The sequence below is a fragment of the Mytilus galloprovincialis genome, chromosome 5, assembly GCF_965363235.1.
Source record: "Mytilus galloprovincialis chromosome 5, xbMytGall1.hap1.1, whole genome shotgun sequence".
NCBI lineage: Eukaryota > Metazoa > Mollusca > Bivalvia > Mytilida > Mytilidae > Mytilus > Mytilus galloprovincialis.
In genome coordinates, this window is record NC_134842.1 from 32,519,537 (window position 1) to 32,537,982 (window position 18,446).

The window sequence follows — 18,446 nt, forward strand, 5'->3', positions numbered from 1 at the left end:
CAAATTTTAAAGATATATTAACAGACAAAGTACAAGTAAAAGTTTTCTGCGATATTTAAAAACAATATATATATTTCAGCTGTATAGCTAAATTTCATGATTTGTAACCAACAAATTTACCTGTCATTCTTGTCAATATAAACAAAGTTTTCTCCCATGATACAAAAACTGTCTTCCTTCCCAGATTGTTTCTTTGCTATAATGCTTCTATAGGGAATTTGTTCGTGAATCTCCCCATACTGGTTAAACAAAATGATTTGACCTGACTGTCTGTAATAGGAATAAGATTAAAAGTAAATTAGGTTCGTCACCAAACATCCAACAAAAACACAGATTGAACGTGACCGGGTACTTGTACATCCAACAACAAAAGGACATAGATCTGAGAGTATTCGCAGTAACACTGTTTTGATTTTTTTTTTATCTTTGAATATCATTTTCTTAATTACGAATATTACTAAGGTTATCAGTAAAAAAATCAAACTATGTATTATTCTTATATCCATATGCACATTAATGGCTCTACTAAATGTATCGGTATGTACCTGTATCTTGGCATTGCGTAAGGTCGTGTTTATCTCTGACTGTTAATGACGTCTTTCATTAAATTCATTCGATGTTTGAATATTGACATTTATTTTATTAGTTAGAATTGGCTTTGAACTAGTTGTGTTTGTAACTGCGAGTACTCTCAGATTTGTACTTTTGTCTTTTTTGTTGTTGTGGGGATGTATAAATACCCTACCCCGTCAGGTATGTGGTTTTTTTAGTTGTTGTTTCTGTATATGTTTTGTATCGATCTGATGAGAACAGCCTATTTTAGCTGATGTTTACAGTTTGTTCTGTATTTTTGTACTGTATTTTGTACTGTTACACCACAGGGGGAAAAGGGAGTTAACCAGACACTTTCTATATGGGCCTATTCCAATTCAGAAGCCTTCAATTTAGTGGTTGTCGTTTGTTGCTCCATAGGAACATATATCTGGCCGTTTGTTTTCTCGTTTGATTTGTTTTGGAGTCTTTAATACCTGACTATGCGGTATGGAAGGTTCACTATTGCAGGCTATACGATGACCTATATTTGTAAACGTCTTTGTCATTTGGACTGTAGTGGATAGCTGTCTCATTGGCAAACATCCTTTGATTTTAGATATCTTCTTAAACCGACAAACAAACATAATAATTATTGTTGAAGACTAACGAATGAAGACAATCATCCGGAATGTCTTCGAATAGCTGAATTTCTTACAAACATTTTTTTAATGTCCAGTCAATCAGATACAAGAATATATGCCAAGGCTTCCATGTAAGGAAAAATTATTGAAATGGTTTGACTTTGTGTTAACTGTCTTAAAAAAAAGGAAATGTTTACGGACGGAGAACACATCATATCAAACGACAGCTTAAGCTAAATGAAATTATACTGAAGATCGTAGTCCATTTTTTAACATTTTTATATATAATTATGATTTTGTTTGTTTAGTTCTACTTTGTTAATTTGCAGCTCATTATCAGAAAAGATATGGATATACGTTAGCTATTTGAAAACATGTCTTCTCAAACCAAAGCTTTATAAAAGGTTCAATACTATTTTATAAGAAAAAAAGTTGAAAGTAATGCTTACCAGCAGAATTTATGTTTTGCGGAAGTTGAGGTGTTGTTTGTTATATTATTTTTTAAAAATCTCTTACTAAGACAAGAACGTTAGCAACTTTAAAATACCTCTTTAGAAACATTTGTATCAACTTTTATCTTTCATTTTAATATTACCCAGATTCTGCACACCAAGCTAATTTTGCTCCAACAGTTTTGTATGATCCCTCGATGCTAATTCTTCCTGGATTCATGTATAGTTTATGTATAATTGGACTTTTAAAGCTTTCCCTATCAGCACATCTGATAATCTGCAAGAATACACGAATAAAACATTTATTTATTCCAGTAGATGTTTGTTTATAGGAACATATACAATATCAGGTGAATGACAGGGAAATATAAACTTTTGTTTACCGAGCCCTTCCCCAGTTTTGCGCCGAGTACAAAAAGGTATATATTTTTATGACATTGACCTAATATTGTTTCTATACTGCAACTTAAATTGATACATTTATAGCTATTCAAATCGTAAAACAAATGTGAAACTTATTTGTATTACTTAATGGACCCCTGATTGTAGAGAACATTTTCCATGATAATATTGACATTATACAAAATATAGCTATGTTACTCATCATAAAAACCAGGGTAAAATCGTGTACGCTAGACGAACATCCCGTCTACAAAAGATTCATTAATTTTTTTTTTAAAGTATAAAGGCCAACTTAGTTCGAAGTAACTGAGCATTGAGGACCCAACATTTCGAATGGTCTTGCCAAATATTGCTAAGAAAACTTATTCCTTGGATAGAAAATCATTTTTTTCAAGTCTTCATAACTATTTTAGCAGGTATATTTGTAGGGGAAATCTGAATGCCAAAAGAGACCCACCTGTCCATCGAAAAGACATCTAACACTGCTTGCCATTTAAAAAGAAAACAAATAATGGAAGTAACAAATTTAACGAAATAAAAAGCATTTTAAAGACTAGTGATATATGCTATGGATTGTAATTATAGAAAATTATACCTACCACTCGTATTATGTCTTTATGATCCGTCCCATACCTAATAAGAAACAGTAGACATTTTCCATAAATAACCGGTCCTCCATATATAGATATTTCATGTTTTGGTTTGACATGTTTGAAACATGATGTCATTTGATAATATTCCGGAGTACTTCTACCTCTAAGAAATGCGACATGTTGCATACACTCCTGAAAATGTGCAAACGATTTTATATTATTTTTTTTTTTCAAATGTAACAAGTAGCACACTCCTGCAAAACATGTATTGAAGGAAGAATCTTCGGGTACAATCACTGTTGAAACACGGCTTTGAATTAAGTCCGCCATCTAAGCCATATATTCTTGTTCAGTGTTGCATTTTTTAGTTCTGTTTCAAGACATAATATATTTTTTTTCGCTGACGAAAATCCAAACAAGGTTATAGATTCTGTAAGAAGTCTATTATTAAACTATCAACATTAGTTTCGTTCATTTTTAATAATGGCTTCCAAGTTGTTTGGTGTGCAGAAATATATAATGCCCTTTATGAGATATTATTGGGGTCGCGATCAGCCAAAGTTTGTTTCAAATTGTATCAGATGTTTCAGAGCAAACAACATTTATCAAAAATAGTTCGTCTATGAATGAGCTCAGCGCGATAGACAACAATGATAGACGCCAAGTGATGGCAAAAAGTCACATTACCATTAATAGTCTCGGTGAAATAGAAATTGAAAATCAGTTACTTTAAATTTTATTTTAGAATTTATATACAAGCTTAATAAATTCAATCGCAGATGCTCACAAATATGACTTGATTTGATTCATTTTGCAAATGTTCCTTTGTATCATTTGTGCTCTTCTCAAATTATCTAAGCATTAAGTAAAACATCATTTTTACCTCAATTAGACTTGATAATCCGTTATATATGGAGCAAAACTCGTATTGAGCTTGGTCTTAGAGAAAGGATATATATGTATATAAACATTTGTAAACAAAGTGTAACTGAGAAAATAACAGATTGGAACACTACCGATTCCGCATTTATTCGATGATTTTAACTTAAAATATAACGTCGCTAAAATAACATGCTGAATAAAGAAATGAACGTTTTGCTTTCTATTTAGACGTTTTGTATGTAACATTTGGATCTTGAAATTTCGGAATTTCATGGATAAAACTCACACACATTCAAATGTTAGACAAATCGAATTATGTCTAGGCGTATACACAGAGTTATTTAAATCGATTATCATCTGAGATTTATTACGTATAAAAGACATTACAGTGTGTTACATTTTCAAATAATTAACATACATTGATCGTAAGAGAATGTCCATGTTTATAGGCAACATCAAGGTATTTGAGAGCATCTTGTTTATACTGTTGTGGATTATCTTCGTCTAAAATAACTTTCTGCAAAATTTCTATATTTGTTTCCTGAAAAAAAAAATAATAATACTTGATTCCAAAAGAAATGTTTAAAAATTAAAAGCTTCCATTTTTATGTTATAAAGTTTTCTATAAAGGTATACAATTTTGAATAATTCAATATTTGTAAAACAACTAGCATCAGCAACTTTTTCTTTCTATACTTCCTTTGTAAACCAGAATATCATATTGTTATAATTACATAAGAGAACTAAACATACGTTTTCCCTTTAACGATAATGAGTACACTGGGGATTTTAAATATTTCACAAACTGAATAATTGACCTGTATGGAAGTATCTTTGGTTAGCAGCTAATTAATGAATAGCAAATCAAGGAATATAACTATAGAAAAATATTCAACGAGAGACCGAAGAACATTTTAATTCACGAATGCGCGTATTGCATGAATTGATTATCAGTGTTGTTCAGTCACGCGTCGAATATTTTTCGATATTTGAATTCTTTGATTTGATATTCTTTTTATAAGATTGACCGAATTATAGTAGAAAATGTAAGGAAGTATATTTTTTTCTACGCATGCATAATTTGTTTTGGTGCGACGTCATCGGCAACATCTTGAAAACACCTACTGTTTTATGACTTCAGTGGAGTGAAATACACGAGTTTATTTTACATGTGTAATTATCGAATTGTTTTTTCACTCAGACATCACCTCATTGCGACCAATGTAACAAGTTATCATGGCAGTAACTTCTAGAAATGATGCGTTCAATCCTTTTAGTTTTCAACCAAAACTAATAACCAAGTAATTTTAGTTCAACTTCAACTTTCTTAAACCAAGATTTTGCATGTGTATCATAAAGGGATATATCGCATTGAAATCGCTAAGTATTTTACATAGGCTACAAAAGTAGTTTCGACAACATGGTCAATCGCAGTGTTGATTACGGAGAAAAACGTCTAACAGACCAATCAAAATTCAAGTCCTTGTCAAAATGCAAATTAGATTATAATTTCTGTAAAAAGAAAAATCACAAAAATACTGAACTCCGATGTCTTGCTTTTTAACTTATCCTAGTTCAGTTTCAGTGTTTTCTGTAGTAGTTGGATATCGTTCAATTGGTTTTTAATCCACATATTCGTTGATTCAAACAATAGTTAATCTATATTAGTCATGTAATTAAAAAGTCTTTATAAGGTAACACATATTGCAATATTACTAAAAGTCATTTATTTTACAATGTAGCAAACCTTGTACATAAGATCTTGAATCTTCGAAAACAAGTTGAATTTCTCTGTTAGTCCTTCCCTATTCTTCCAATTAAAAACCATAGAATTTCTTGTTATAAATTTATTGGTATTCTTGCGGTAGTAACTCTCAAAATATGAAAAACTTTGTTGTTTCATATGTACTGTTATTCCATCTTCATCACTGTATAGTTCGCATAGAGTAGGAATATAAAAGTTATCTGAAAGAAGTAAAACCTCATCAACGATATAAGGTTAATAGTTGCATACGTTTTGTCACATAAGTCTTATGAGTATCACTCACTCAAAAGTTGGAAAGTCAAATCAAATGAAAACTTGAAGAGAATTAACAACCGAAAATTATTCAAATACGTTTTAGGTGATCTCTATTTTTGGGTTAGAAATCCCATTGTGTTTTGAATATTTCAACATCTTTAAAAATTAAATTTTTGATAAATTGACCATATCAATGATATGTTATGAAAGTACAAAAGTGCTGACGCCTGGTTTATAGTTTACATGTAAAAGAAACGTTAAACAGCAGTGACGAAGGGTTAAGGACACAAAATGATCAACCTTTCACTGGAAAATTGTTGAAGATTTGATTACTCAGGTATTTCATGTGTGACTTTCAAACTTATTGTTGCCTATTTTTCAGCGAATCTCATAAAGTTAATTATGAGAAAGAATATTTTGGATGCATTAAATTATTAAACGTGTTGTTTTCATATTTTTACATCACTGGGTCGATACCTCTGCATGTGGACTATCAGTCCCCGAGGGTATCATCAGCTCAGAAGTCAGTACTTCGGTACTGACATGATTTAACAAATTTTTCTAAAATTGTCCGTTTATGAATTTTGTCATATAGCTCTTCAACGGTGTCGGTACTTATACATCCTCGGATTTCAAATGTTTCGCTATGAGCGTTCCTGATGAAGGTAAATCCAGAAAAGCGCTTCGGACGCATTGAAATCATTAAACGTGTTGTTTTCAATTTTTTACATCACTGGATCGATACCTCTGCTGGTGGACTAATAGTCCCCGAAGGTATCATCACCTCAGTAGTCAGTAATTCGGTACTGACATGATTAAACAAACCTTTCTAAAATTGTCCGTTTATAAATTTTGAAACTATTAAGAAACTAAGGCTTCAACTCCCTCAGGCAAAGTTGACTTTTGATGAATTTGGCTATTTATTTTAGGTATTTTTAACATATAGCTCTTCAACGGTTTCGGTACTTATACCTACTCGGATTTCAAATGTTTGGCTTTGAGCATTCTTGATGAAGGTAAATCCAAAAAAGCGCTTCGGACGCATTAAATTATTAAACGTTTTGTTTTCAATTTTTTAAAATAAAATTGTATCTAATCAACACTTTTCCTACGTAGAACAAAGATTTTAAAGGTGAGATTTATGTTTATTAACCGACGCGAAGTGGATCCAGGTAAACGGAAGTGCACGACATGACGCGAAGCGGAACCAGGTAAACAGAAGTGCACGACATGTCGCGAAGCGGATCCAGGTAAGCGGAAGTGCACGACATGAAAAAAGTTTTACGTAGGATATAAGTCATGTAAAAAGCAGTTCATTCCATTCAAAAGTAAAATTGGCAAATTATTCCATTTTATTCATTAATTAGGCATACAAATTTTTAGAAATGGAAAATTCGTTCACTTCTCACATGTGACTGTCACTGTGACAAACTCTAAAGCTACGCTTTGTGCATCAAGGTTAACGTTGAACAATGAATCATATATTATATTTCTCAACTAAAAATCAAATTTCGTACTTATGTGTGTGGAACTATCAAAAGTTTTACACTTTTTTGTATACATTCCAGAATCTACTATGACATCTTCATTAGTTAGAGTCAGATTAACCGTGAAATTTATTTAGCAAAATATGAGATAATATCTAATTGAAATAGTCATTACAAAAGATGATTGCTTTAGAATCTTTTTATCTCCACTTGAAAAATCTTGAGGAAATCTTGAGAAAATCGTCGGCATTTTAATTCTAATTTTATGCATTTTAGAACGTTAAAGATAATGTCTGCTCTATTACTGTTTTCAATACAATTTAGATTTATTATTTGTTTAAACATTGACTTGATCATTACAGGACATTTAAGAATTTATTGAAGATGTACCTTTCTTGCATTTCCAACTCTCAGTTTTTCCTGGAATGCTATTGAACGTTAAGCACCTAAAATGTATAAAAATATTGCAAATGTCATATGCATGTCAGTTGCAAATAAATGAAGAGTAATGTATGGTATATCAAATTCAGTTCAATTTCATAAGATAAATATAGTTACAATATATCTTGACAATACACACAATATTTATTATGTCTGATCAGCAAGGAGTAAGAAATTATTCTTTAATGTTTCACTTACATTTTGACATGAAAAATCTTTAGTTCAGCTTACGATAAAAACCTAGTGATATATGTCACAGTATTACTTGTATAAAGAATTTACGTCACTCTTCTACAATATTTATATTTTATTAATAACATTGTTCTAAAACTTGTGTTTATAAAGTTATCTAAGAACACTCTCCCAAATCAAGTGACCCATCCCAAATGAATAAGCACAAAATTAACGACCAACATTTTTAGCTATCAATTCGGTTGTTCGTCCATTTTGCTTTTATCAGCTATCTCTGGCTGTTATTGCTTTTTATGTTTTATTCAAAGAGGAAATATGTATTAAAATGTCGTGCCTCCTTTACTGACCATGATTGGTATATGAATTGAATGTTCATTAGATTGAGGTCATCACTAAGGTTTACTTCATTCAACATTATAAATGAAAAACGAATATAAATTCAAGTTATAATGAATATTGGTGTACAAGTAATTAGTTTTCCCTTTACTTATAATATACAATAAAAATTTATAATCGTCGTGTGTCCGAAGCGCGTTTGTAATTCACCTTTAACAAGAACATTCAAACCAAATCATTTGAAGGCAAGAAATGTAAAAATACATTTAGAGCTACATGTCCGCATACAATGACATGCAAAGTATAGTTTATGTTTGTCTCAACCAGTAATTTGAAACCTTAATTCTGAAGTAAAATATATTGACGTTGAATTTAAAAATATGTTTTGTTGTCATGCATGTCAGTCTTGAAGCTCTGTTTACTGACCCGATGTTATCACCAGAAGCTAACAGTCGTCAGTAGGTTTATTGAATCAATCCTTATATTTTTATATTCCCCGAGGGTATCACCAGCCCAGTAGTCAAAACTTCGATGATGATATAGATATCAATTATATGGTCATTTTATTAATTTCCTGTTTACAAAAGTATAAATTTTCGAAATACAAAGGATTTTCTCAGCCGCGGCAAATATTACTTTGGCACAACTTTTTGGAATTTTTAATCTTAATGCTCTAAAACTTTGTTCTTGTTTGGCTAAATAACTAGTTTGATCTGAGCGTCATCGATGAGTCTCATGTAGACGAAACATGCGTTTGGCGTATTAAATTATAATCCTGGTACCTTTGATAACAACCTATAGATGTATTTTAATAAATCTATGCACCATGTATATATGAAATATTAATAAGACACTATGATGATCCGACTATTGAACTTAACATAGACCTCATTACAATATCAAACCATGGAAATGAGGTGAAAAAAAGCATTGTCAAACCTTGTGAAATTTTTAATTCAACCATTAATTTTCTGAGTGTTACTTCTACTGAAAGAGTATACAAATTCATTGCATGCCGTCGATAGATTAGCAGATATATATTTTAATTCTACAAAATTCATTACAAGTCAGAGTTAATTAAATTTAGAAACACTACATACCCAGTATATGGATTTAAACACACGGCTCTGATTGGTGGTAAACACATTTGCATATCTCCTGTGATACAACCTTCTTGATTAAGACGAAAATGTAAGTACTGAGGACAAACATCTACCTCCATTCCACTGAAACGTGAAGAAAAATAAAATGGAACCACCCGAGTATCGGTCGGTAGTACTGAGTATCGATTAACAAAATGATACTCGACTAATCGGTTTCTTTTAAGAACGTTGTTGCTTTCTTATGTATTAACAAGAAATATTTTTATTGAGAGCGACTACCGGGAAATTATAATGATTTATAAAAAAAAAACGATGCGAATGTTTGTGTTTAACTGTCATTAAAAATTCAAAAGAACAAGGAGATTTTCAAAGGCTTACACTTTTAGCTAATCTAAATCACTTCCCCCACCTCTGTGCTGTCAAAGCATATATTTTCATCAGCAGGACTGTTAATTACCTAACGAATTTGAGAAATCGCTACGTCCCAGAAATTTTTTACAAACCAATATTTTTAAATAAGAATAAATTCGTTGCACTCTTTGTCGGCCCTCAGAAAATGATTTATGGTATTAGTTTAATATAATCACTGCTCCTTTGTTGATTAAATGTGTATTTTTTTAGTGTTCCCAGATACTGTTGTTTGAATAATAATCTTTCTATCAATAATAATTAATTCCTTGATTAGATGACTGTCAGTTTACATAATAAGTACATGTAGTAAATGAGCTATTAATTTTTGTAAAAAGTTTCTATGACTATTATCATTTAATAATTTTGAGGGTTTTACGATCATAAGACAACACCCACAATACATGAAATCGGTATAATGTTGTGTTTCCATTTTTTTGTTAATGAGCAAGTAGGTCCGTGTATATCTGCGTCCATTCGTTTTTCGTTTTGAAATATAAAAAACAAAAAACGAAAAACGAAAGTGTTTTCATTTTTCGTTTTTGATTTCTTAAAAACCAAAACGAAAAACAAAAGTATTTTCATTTTTCATTTTTGATTTCACAAAACAAAAAACGAAAAACAAAAGTATTTTCATTTTTCATTTTTGATTTTACAAAAACAAAAAACGAAAAACGAAAGTCTATTTATTTTATCTTTTCAACACTGTTTAATTGTCATTCAAAAAATGACAATGTTGTCATTTGTCATTCATTTAAAGGTCGTTAAAGTATACATGCACAGCGGTTGTCAGATCAATACTACTTTAATCGAAGATAATGTCGACGGATGCAAAATCAATCGGAACAATATGGGTGCGTGAACTTTATTACTTTTAAGTTTTGAAAGGTCGTAAAGATTATTAGAATTGATGACCAAGACACAGTGGACCAAGATCCATCTGCCAGTATTTTACGAACTACGAGGACGATAATGTATTTTGCTTGATCAAATTTTCAAAATTTCTTCAATTTCACAATTCAAACTGGGCTATTAAAGCCTTCAATTGGTTTGCCATAAGGAGCCTATAAGGTAATAATTTTGCTTATTTGTGAAGACTATAAATTAAGGGGACATTATCTAGAGGCCGTTGATGGGGGATTATGGAATTGAGAATAGTGGACAAAAAATATAAATAATAGAGACAATGGACCAAAAAATAAATAAAATAGCTAGATTAATGGTGTTAAAATGTAATGATAAGAGAATAATTGTCAAAAAGTATAAAGAATAGAGAAATATGGCTTAAAATATCAAAGAATACAGAAATTAAGAACCCCGAATCCAGACCATCATACTAGTTGCCCTAATGAACGTTAGTTTGTCTCTGGGAGATTGTTATTGGTTATCATACGGTTTCTCTTTATTTCTATGTCTATTAATTAAGACGCGTGCTTTCATTATTTGCAAACATTTTACATATCACATTATAAAAAAGACTATTATTTTGCAAACTACCATAGATTTCCGGCAATTGTTCTGCATAGACCACACCACATTGGAGTCCCTGTAATTTTTTTTCAAGTGGACCTCAGTTACCCACCTTACCCCATCATTACATAAAAGTTAATAAACAAATGTCTACGGAAATACTTCTGTCCGCACAATGTGTAAAGCTGTCCGCACAATGTGTAAAGGGGAGCTGGGTATTTGATGTCTGCTGGAGAAAAAAAACAAGGTTGCTGTTTAGCTTTTTTGTTCAAAGATAGGTCCAAAGTTGGGGTCGAACACCCAACCCCACCCTTACTGAAAATGTAATAAAAATTGTCCTCACTAGGTGCAAAGGGAAGCTGGGTAGCTGGGGTCTACAGTAGAAAAATCCAGGGTGTTGTTCTGCTTAGTTTTTTTTCTAAAGTAGGTCTAAAGTTGAGGTCGTATACCCTACAAAAACCCTTACCAGACAGTTAATAACAAAAATCTGCGGCAATACTGTTATCTGCACTAGGTGAGAACGTAAGCTAGAGATCTAGGGCCTACTTGATCAAAATTACAAGTTAATTTATAGCACGGATCAATCTTTTTTAAGCTAATAAATAATTTACTTGCCCACCATACTTTGAATACAAAAAATAAACCTTTTGTCCAGTCATATTTAAGCGAAATACACTAGTTCAGAGGTAGAATATTTTGTAAAAACAGCTTTGTGTGGCAAAAAAAGTTAAAGCACGAGTGCAACTTTCTTTTCTTTTAATGCAGAATTATTATTACTTGTCATGAACTATTTGACAGGATGCCGATAATAAGGAAAGCTATTTAACCCAATAGTGCAATTTTGCCATCATTAAACACAAGCAATTCTTTATTGGGCTAGATTAAATACTGAAAACATAAACCCATTGCTAAAAGAAAGTTATACATTAAGTAAACACCTTGATTCACAAGGAGTTTATACTTGGTCCACATTTATAAAAGATTCAACACAAGAAATGAATATTGATATACAAAAAGTAATGTCCTGTCAAAATATGGAACAAGTTAACAAACTAAAGACTTGGATTAAGAATATTACAAGTAAATTTTATTCAGAACTACTGGAAAATAAAATTGATAGTTTGAACGAAAATAACAAACTTTTTCTTTACAAAAATATTAAAGTCAAACAAGACCAAGAATTTTATCTAAAATATCACAATTTTGAAACTAGACGTTTATTTACAAAAATTAGAATTAGTGACCATAATTTGCTCATTGAGAAGGGCATATATCTAAAAATACCTCGAGACAATAGGACATGTCCAACTTTTAAAACCTTAGAAGATGAAAATCACTTTCTCCTCCACTGTCAAATTAATAATGTTTTACGTATAAAACTTTTTAATGACATGGCAATAGATAATCCTATGTTTCCAAATCTATCTGATACTGAAAAACTAGTAGTCCTACTAAATCCTTCTAATATAAACCAAGTGAAAAAAACCAGGTTCCTTTATAAAACAGTCTTTAGAGCTGAGGACAGGGGACTCTTAGTTAGTTTTACTTGTATATATATATAGATATGTGTGTGTTCAACTCAGTTATTTTATTGTTATGGCACCCTCAACGGAGTGGGGTATGGCACCATCAAAAAACTCTGTGAAGTTTCATTAAGTTTGGAGCATTTTGATATTTTTTAAATTTTTGGTGTAGTTTCCATGGCAACATAGTAGTTCCAATGAGTGTCAAAATCATCCAATACCTGTATATAGTGGGCACCTTCATTGTATTTAAATATAATGTTTCTGAGTTCAAGTCTATCCAAACAGTTCGAGAAAACAAAAAACTGGATTTTTTCACATTTGTTTCGTTTCTATGGCAACGGCAGCCATCTTGATGGTGCCATACCCCACTGCACTATTTAATGTGGTGATCTACATAATGGTATAGTTCCATCAATATTGTTCAAGCCAATTCTGAGAAATAGTATGGACAAAAAAGTGTGGAAGAATAAATATAATAATAAGACAAAAAGAAACGAACAATAACAATATGTCACCCCAACTCCGTTGAGGGTGCCATAAAAAAAGAAACGAACAATAACAATATGTCACCCCAACTCCGTTGAGGGTGCCATAATAAAAAGAAACTAGATTTGCAATTGCTAGCAATAACGGATAGCACCCTTCCCCCATTGCCAGGTGAGCGGCAGTCATTTTGAAAATTCCAAAATCAAAGATAACATATACACATGCCAATTAACATTTTTGTAAAGTTTCGTCAATTTTGGAGCATTTTGAAATTTTTGAAATTTTTGCTATTTCCATAGTAACGGGTACCATTTCCAAAATTCCAAAGACAGGTGCCACTTTGGGACATGCCATGTAACATATTCATTAAGTTGTAGAAGGTTTGATCTAATATTCTTGCAGGAAATGCAGCTTCAATATGTTTTCCCATGGGGCCAATGTTAAACTTTCGCCCTGTTTCCATGACAATAGCGGCCATTTTGGAATTTCCTAATATTGTAACAACATCTAGGCATACCAAGGAACATTACCATAAAATTTCATCCAGCTAGGTCTTATAATGAAAGATTTAGAAATTGCATTTTTTTCACATTTTATCAGTTTCACAGCAACGGCAGCCATCTTGATGATGCCATACCCCGATTGCACAATTTCATATAGTGGTCTACATTATGGTATAATAGTTCCATCAATATTGTTCAAGCCAATTCTGAGAAATAGCATGGACAAAATGTGTGGAAGAATAAATAAAATAATAATAAAAAAAGAAACGTAGAATAACAATATGTCACCCAAACTCCGTTTAGGGTGCCATAATTATTTACGATTCTATAAACACATCTCATGTTACATTACACAACGAAAATCATTATTCATGATGACACGAGGTCCCACAATAAAGTGCAAAGGTGAATTTAATAAAAACTTGATAAAAATCGTGTTTTCATGAAGCTAGCTAAAACATGTAATTATAAATATTAAATGCTTCTTTTTGTAACTTCATAGGGTGCGCACATTTTCAGAATGAAGCGCTTCCGCGTTTCATACAAAATGTAATTCGGTCAACGCTTTACACCTTAATGAAGTAACAAAAAAAAAACCATTCAATTCTTAAATGAACAAGAAATGAAATTTTAAAATTCATTGAATAGTGTCTTTGACTGCTTAATTATATTTTAAAAACTGATGATATAGTGGTTATATATTAATAAAAACATTTGAAGTACGTTTGAGTCTTATGCAATATTTGTGTTTATATATTTGAAAACTGACTGCTGCCGACTGGCTGCTTGAGCCTGGTCTCACAAACTTCGCATTTTCATTACAGCCGATTACATTGAGTGTGTAGACAAAGGTAATATCTTTGTATCGCTTGTTTGTTAGCTGAACTATGAAGTGACTAGGTAAGGTATACCACCCTCCTGTAGAAGGAGCCTAGTCCTACAGACAGATTGATTGGTTATCTGTCGAACTAGTCTACTCTTAAAGGAGGGTAGTTTACCTAACCTAATAATACATCAAGCTAACCAAGGATATGCTACTTTTGCCTACACACTCAATGCAATCGGCTGTAACTTCTTTACATTACAGGTTGCAACACCTTGCCAAATCATTGGGTTCCAATAAACGTTTGGAAAATTAAGTCAATGTGCTTTTCCAAAGGGTTTAATGCAGCGAAATTACCAGAAATCTATTATGGAAACTTGCAAAAACAATATCAAAATCGAAATCTAAGTGAACAATGAAGTTACTCACATTAAAAAAGGTGGCGACATTGAAGGCCAAATATTTTTTTTTTATCCTTGCGTGTCTTATTATAATTAGACGGTAATTTTAGAGTTTACAAAGAAATTTAATATTAAGACAAAAATTAATGTCGAGTTTCATTGGTGAAGTTAACACTACAATACAAATAAAGGATTCTCAAATGATCATGACTTTTGCTTTTAGTTCAATGAATCAATGAACCAATCAATCAATCAATCAATCAATCAATCAATTGATCAATCAATAAAATTGAGAATGGAAATAAAAAATGTGTCAAAGAAACAACAATTAGCCTAACCAAAGAGCACAGCCGAAGGTCACCAATGAGTCTTCAACACAACGAGAAAATCCTGCAACCAGAGACGGGCTTCAGCTGGTCTCTAAATAAAAATATATACTAGTAATGTGAAAATGGACGTCACACTTAACTTAGATAAAAAAAAAAACAGAAAAAAACTAACAAAGATCAGAGTCTACTGTCTTGGGACAGGCGCAAAAATACGGCGGGGCTAAACATGTTAGATCTCAACCCTCCCGCTATACAACTATATCTAGCTCATGTAGAATAAACAAACACACAACAATATGCACAGAGAAACTCAGTTTAAAAGAAATCCGAGTCCGATGACAAAATAGTAAAAAAAAGAAACTACACAAAATGAATATGATTCATAAATTAACAAAGAACTACTAGCAGTAACTATCATGCCAGCTCCAGACCCCAATCAAACATATTGAAAGGATATATAGATATAAGAAGATGTGGTATGAGTGCCAATGAGACAACTCTCCATCCAAATCACAGTGTGAAGAAGGAAACCATTATAGGTTAAAGTACCCTCTTCAACACGAATCCTTGGCTCACACCGAATAGCAAGTTATAAGGATCTCCCAAAATGACTAGCGTAAAAGCATTCAAACGGGAAAACCAAAGGTCTAAACTCTATATATAACTAGAGGCTCTAAAGAGCCTGTGTCGCTCAACTTGGTCTATGTGTTTTGGTGATGGTGATGTGTTCGTAGGTCTTACTTTACTAAACATTTTTGATGCTTACAATTATCTCTATCTATAATGAACTTAGCCTAGTAGTTTCAGTGGAAAATATTTTGTAAAAATGTACAAATTTATGAAAATTATTAAAAATTGACTATAAAGGGCAATAAATCCTTAAGGGGTCAATTGACCATTTTGGTGATGTTGACTTATTTGTATGTCTTACTTTGCTGTACATTATTGTTGTTTACAGTTTATCTCTATCTATAATAATATTCAAGAAAATAACCAAAAGCTGCAAAATTTTCTTAAAATTACCTATTCAGGGGCAGCAACATAACAACAGGTTGTCTGATTCATCTATAAATTTCATGGCAGATAGATAATGACATAATAAACAATTTTACTCCAGTCAGATTTACTCTTAATGCTTTGGTTTCTGAGATATAAGCCAAAATCTTCATTTTACTCCTATGTTCTATTTTTGTCCATGGCGACCATCTTGGTTAGTTGGCCAGGTCACCGGGCACATTTGTTATACTAGATACCCCAATGATGATGGTGGCTAAGTTTGGTTGAATTTGGCTCAGTAGTTTCAGAGGAGAAGATTTTTGTAAAAAGTAAGACGACGGACGACGACGGACGACGGACGCCAAGATATGAGAAAAGCTCACTTGACACTTCGGGCCAGGTGAGCTAAAAAACGACAACTACTGTGTGATTTTTTATTACTAGACCAAATATTTCATGATTTTTTATTATCTAGGACTGTATTTTTGATTAATATAATCATTACATTAGATGCATGTTTCATTATAATACTTTATCCTGATTGGCTAACTGCACATCACGTGTTATTCCGTAAGCAATTGCATCACTTAATAAAACTTTTCGTTCATGATTACACGTTGTCCCACATTAAAGTGCACAGGTGAATAAAATAAAAAAATTATAAAATTCGTTTTTTCATTATCATAGCTAAAAAATGTAATTATAAGTATTGAATGCTTCTTTTTGTAACTTCATAGGGTTGTAAAAGCGTTGACCGTGCGCACATTTTTAGAATGAAGCGCTTCATACAAAATGTACTTCGGTCAACGCTTTTACACCCCAATGAATTTACAAAAAGAAGCATTCAATTATTAAATAAAATCATATGTGTATAGCAGACATATTAACTTTGGCTTGAAAGACGTCTATTTAATTGTTTTGGACTCGCTCTGCTCGGAAAAATTGACAAGAATGAAAGCCTAAGATTGAACGCGTTCGTTCAACAATCTTATTAAAATTAATATATATATTAATTTTCTCATACACATAAGTATAACGAAATCAGAGATATACCTGTTCATTATATTAATTCATCTAATTTACAAATGTAGTATTATCTGTAGTAAATTTACTGACTTCTTTAATAAAGGATCTGAATAAGAATGTGTCCATACCACATAAATGCCCCACTCGCACTATCATTTTCCATGTCTAGTGGATCGTGGAATTGAGGGTCAGAACTCTATATTTGGCATTAAAATTAAAAAGATCATATGATATAGAATATGTGTACTGAGTTTCAAAAAATATATATCTATACATTAACTTAACTTCCAAGTATAGAGATGTGATTTTTTTTCTGAGACAAGTGTTTGTGACAATCCAAAAGAACTTGCAGTCATTCGATGTTCAGTACTTCAGTACTTTGATTGTTTGAAAAAAATACCCTGCCACATTCGGTATGTGATTTTGTTAGACCTTTTTTTTTCGTCTGTTTTGTATCGATCTCATACGTTAAGCCCTTTTCCACTGATTTTTATGGTTTGTTTTTATGCTGTGCTGTAACAAAACTGTCCCGGCTGTTTACAAGCATGTTAAACGCCACAATATATTGCATGAGCCTGCTCCAACTCAGGAGCATGTAGTTCAGTGGTTTTTGTTTGTTGATGTCTTTTATATGTGTTTTTCGTAATTCATGTTGTTTTAAAATAGGCCGTTATTTTTCTCAATTGAACTGTTTCATATTTTTCAATTCGTGGACTATTGTAGCCGACAATACCGTATGTTTTTCTCATTGTTGAAGATTATATGGTTTCCTATATATAATTGCTTACATCCACTACATTTGAACTTTGTGGGATAGTTGACTCATTTGCATTAATACCAAATTTCCTTATTAAAAGTTGAGGGGTGTGTGTATTTTTTGGAAAATTTCAATGTTTTTCTCCCAAGGTCACCCAGTTTGAATAGAATATTTTGACATTTTGCTGTGCTCTTGGATTTGAGTTAAGAGCCAACAAAAGCTCACGGTGGGTAGTTGATGACTATATGGTAAGCTATGGATGTCTTTTTGAGTATTGCATACGGTGATTTGGTGATTTCTTCATGCCATGCATTGTCCCATTACTTTATATAGACAGCTTGTCAGTCAACATGATCTATCAAAGTAGCTCTCCTCGCCTTTTGTATAGTCAGACGAAAAACAAGATATAAACTGACTTAGCTTAGTATATACATGTTTATTTAATATACTCATATAAATATAAAAAAGAAGATGTGGTATGATTGTCAATGAGACAACTCTCCACAAGAGACCAAAATAACACAGAAATTATCAACTATAGGTCATCGTACGGCCTTCAACAATGAGCAAAGCCCATACCGCATAGTCAGATATAAAAGGCCCCGAAATGACAATGTAAAACAATTCAAACAAGAAAA

At 32.0% G+C, this 18,446-nt stretch overlaps 1 protein-coding gene across 3 annotated transcripts in view; it reads right to left on the minus strand.

Annotated features, from left to right (window-relative positions):
- LOC143075623 (uncharacterized) overlaps positions 1–18,446 on the minus strand; it is a 122,758-nt gene that overhangs the window by 84,874 nt on the left and 19,438 nt on the right. For all 3 annotated transcript variants that reach the window (XM_076251110.1, XM_076251109.1, XM_076251111.1), the window contains 7 exons: positions 9,081–9,206; positions 7,402–7,457; positions 5,252–5,469; positions 3,923–4,045; positions 2,629–2,814; positions 1,771–1,904; positions 121–270 (listed from right to left, as the gene is read on the minus strand). In XM_076251110.1, the coding sequence (XP_076107225.1) occupies positions 121–270; positions 1,771–1,904; positions 2,629–2,814; positions 3,923–4,045; positions 5,252–5,469; positions 7,402–7,457; positions 9,081–9,206 (993 nt within the window). The remainder of the gene's footprint in view (positions 1–120; positions 271–1,770; positions 1,905–2,628; positions 2,815–3,922; positions 4,046–5,251; positions 5,470–7,401; positions 7,458–9,080; positions 9,207–18,446) is intronic.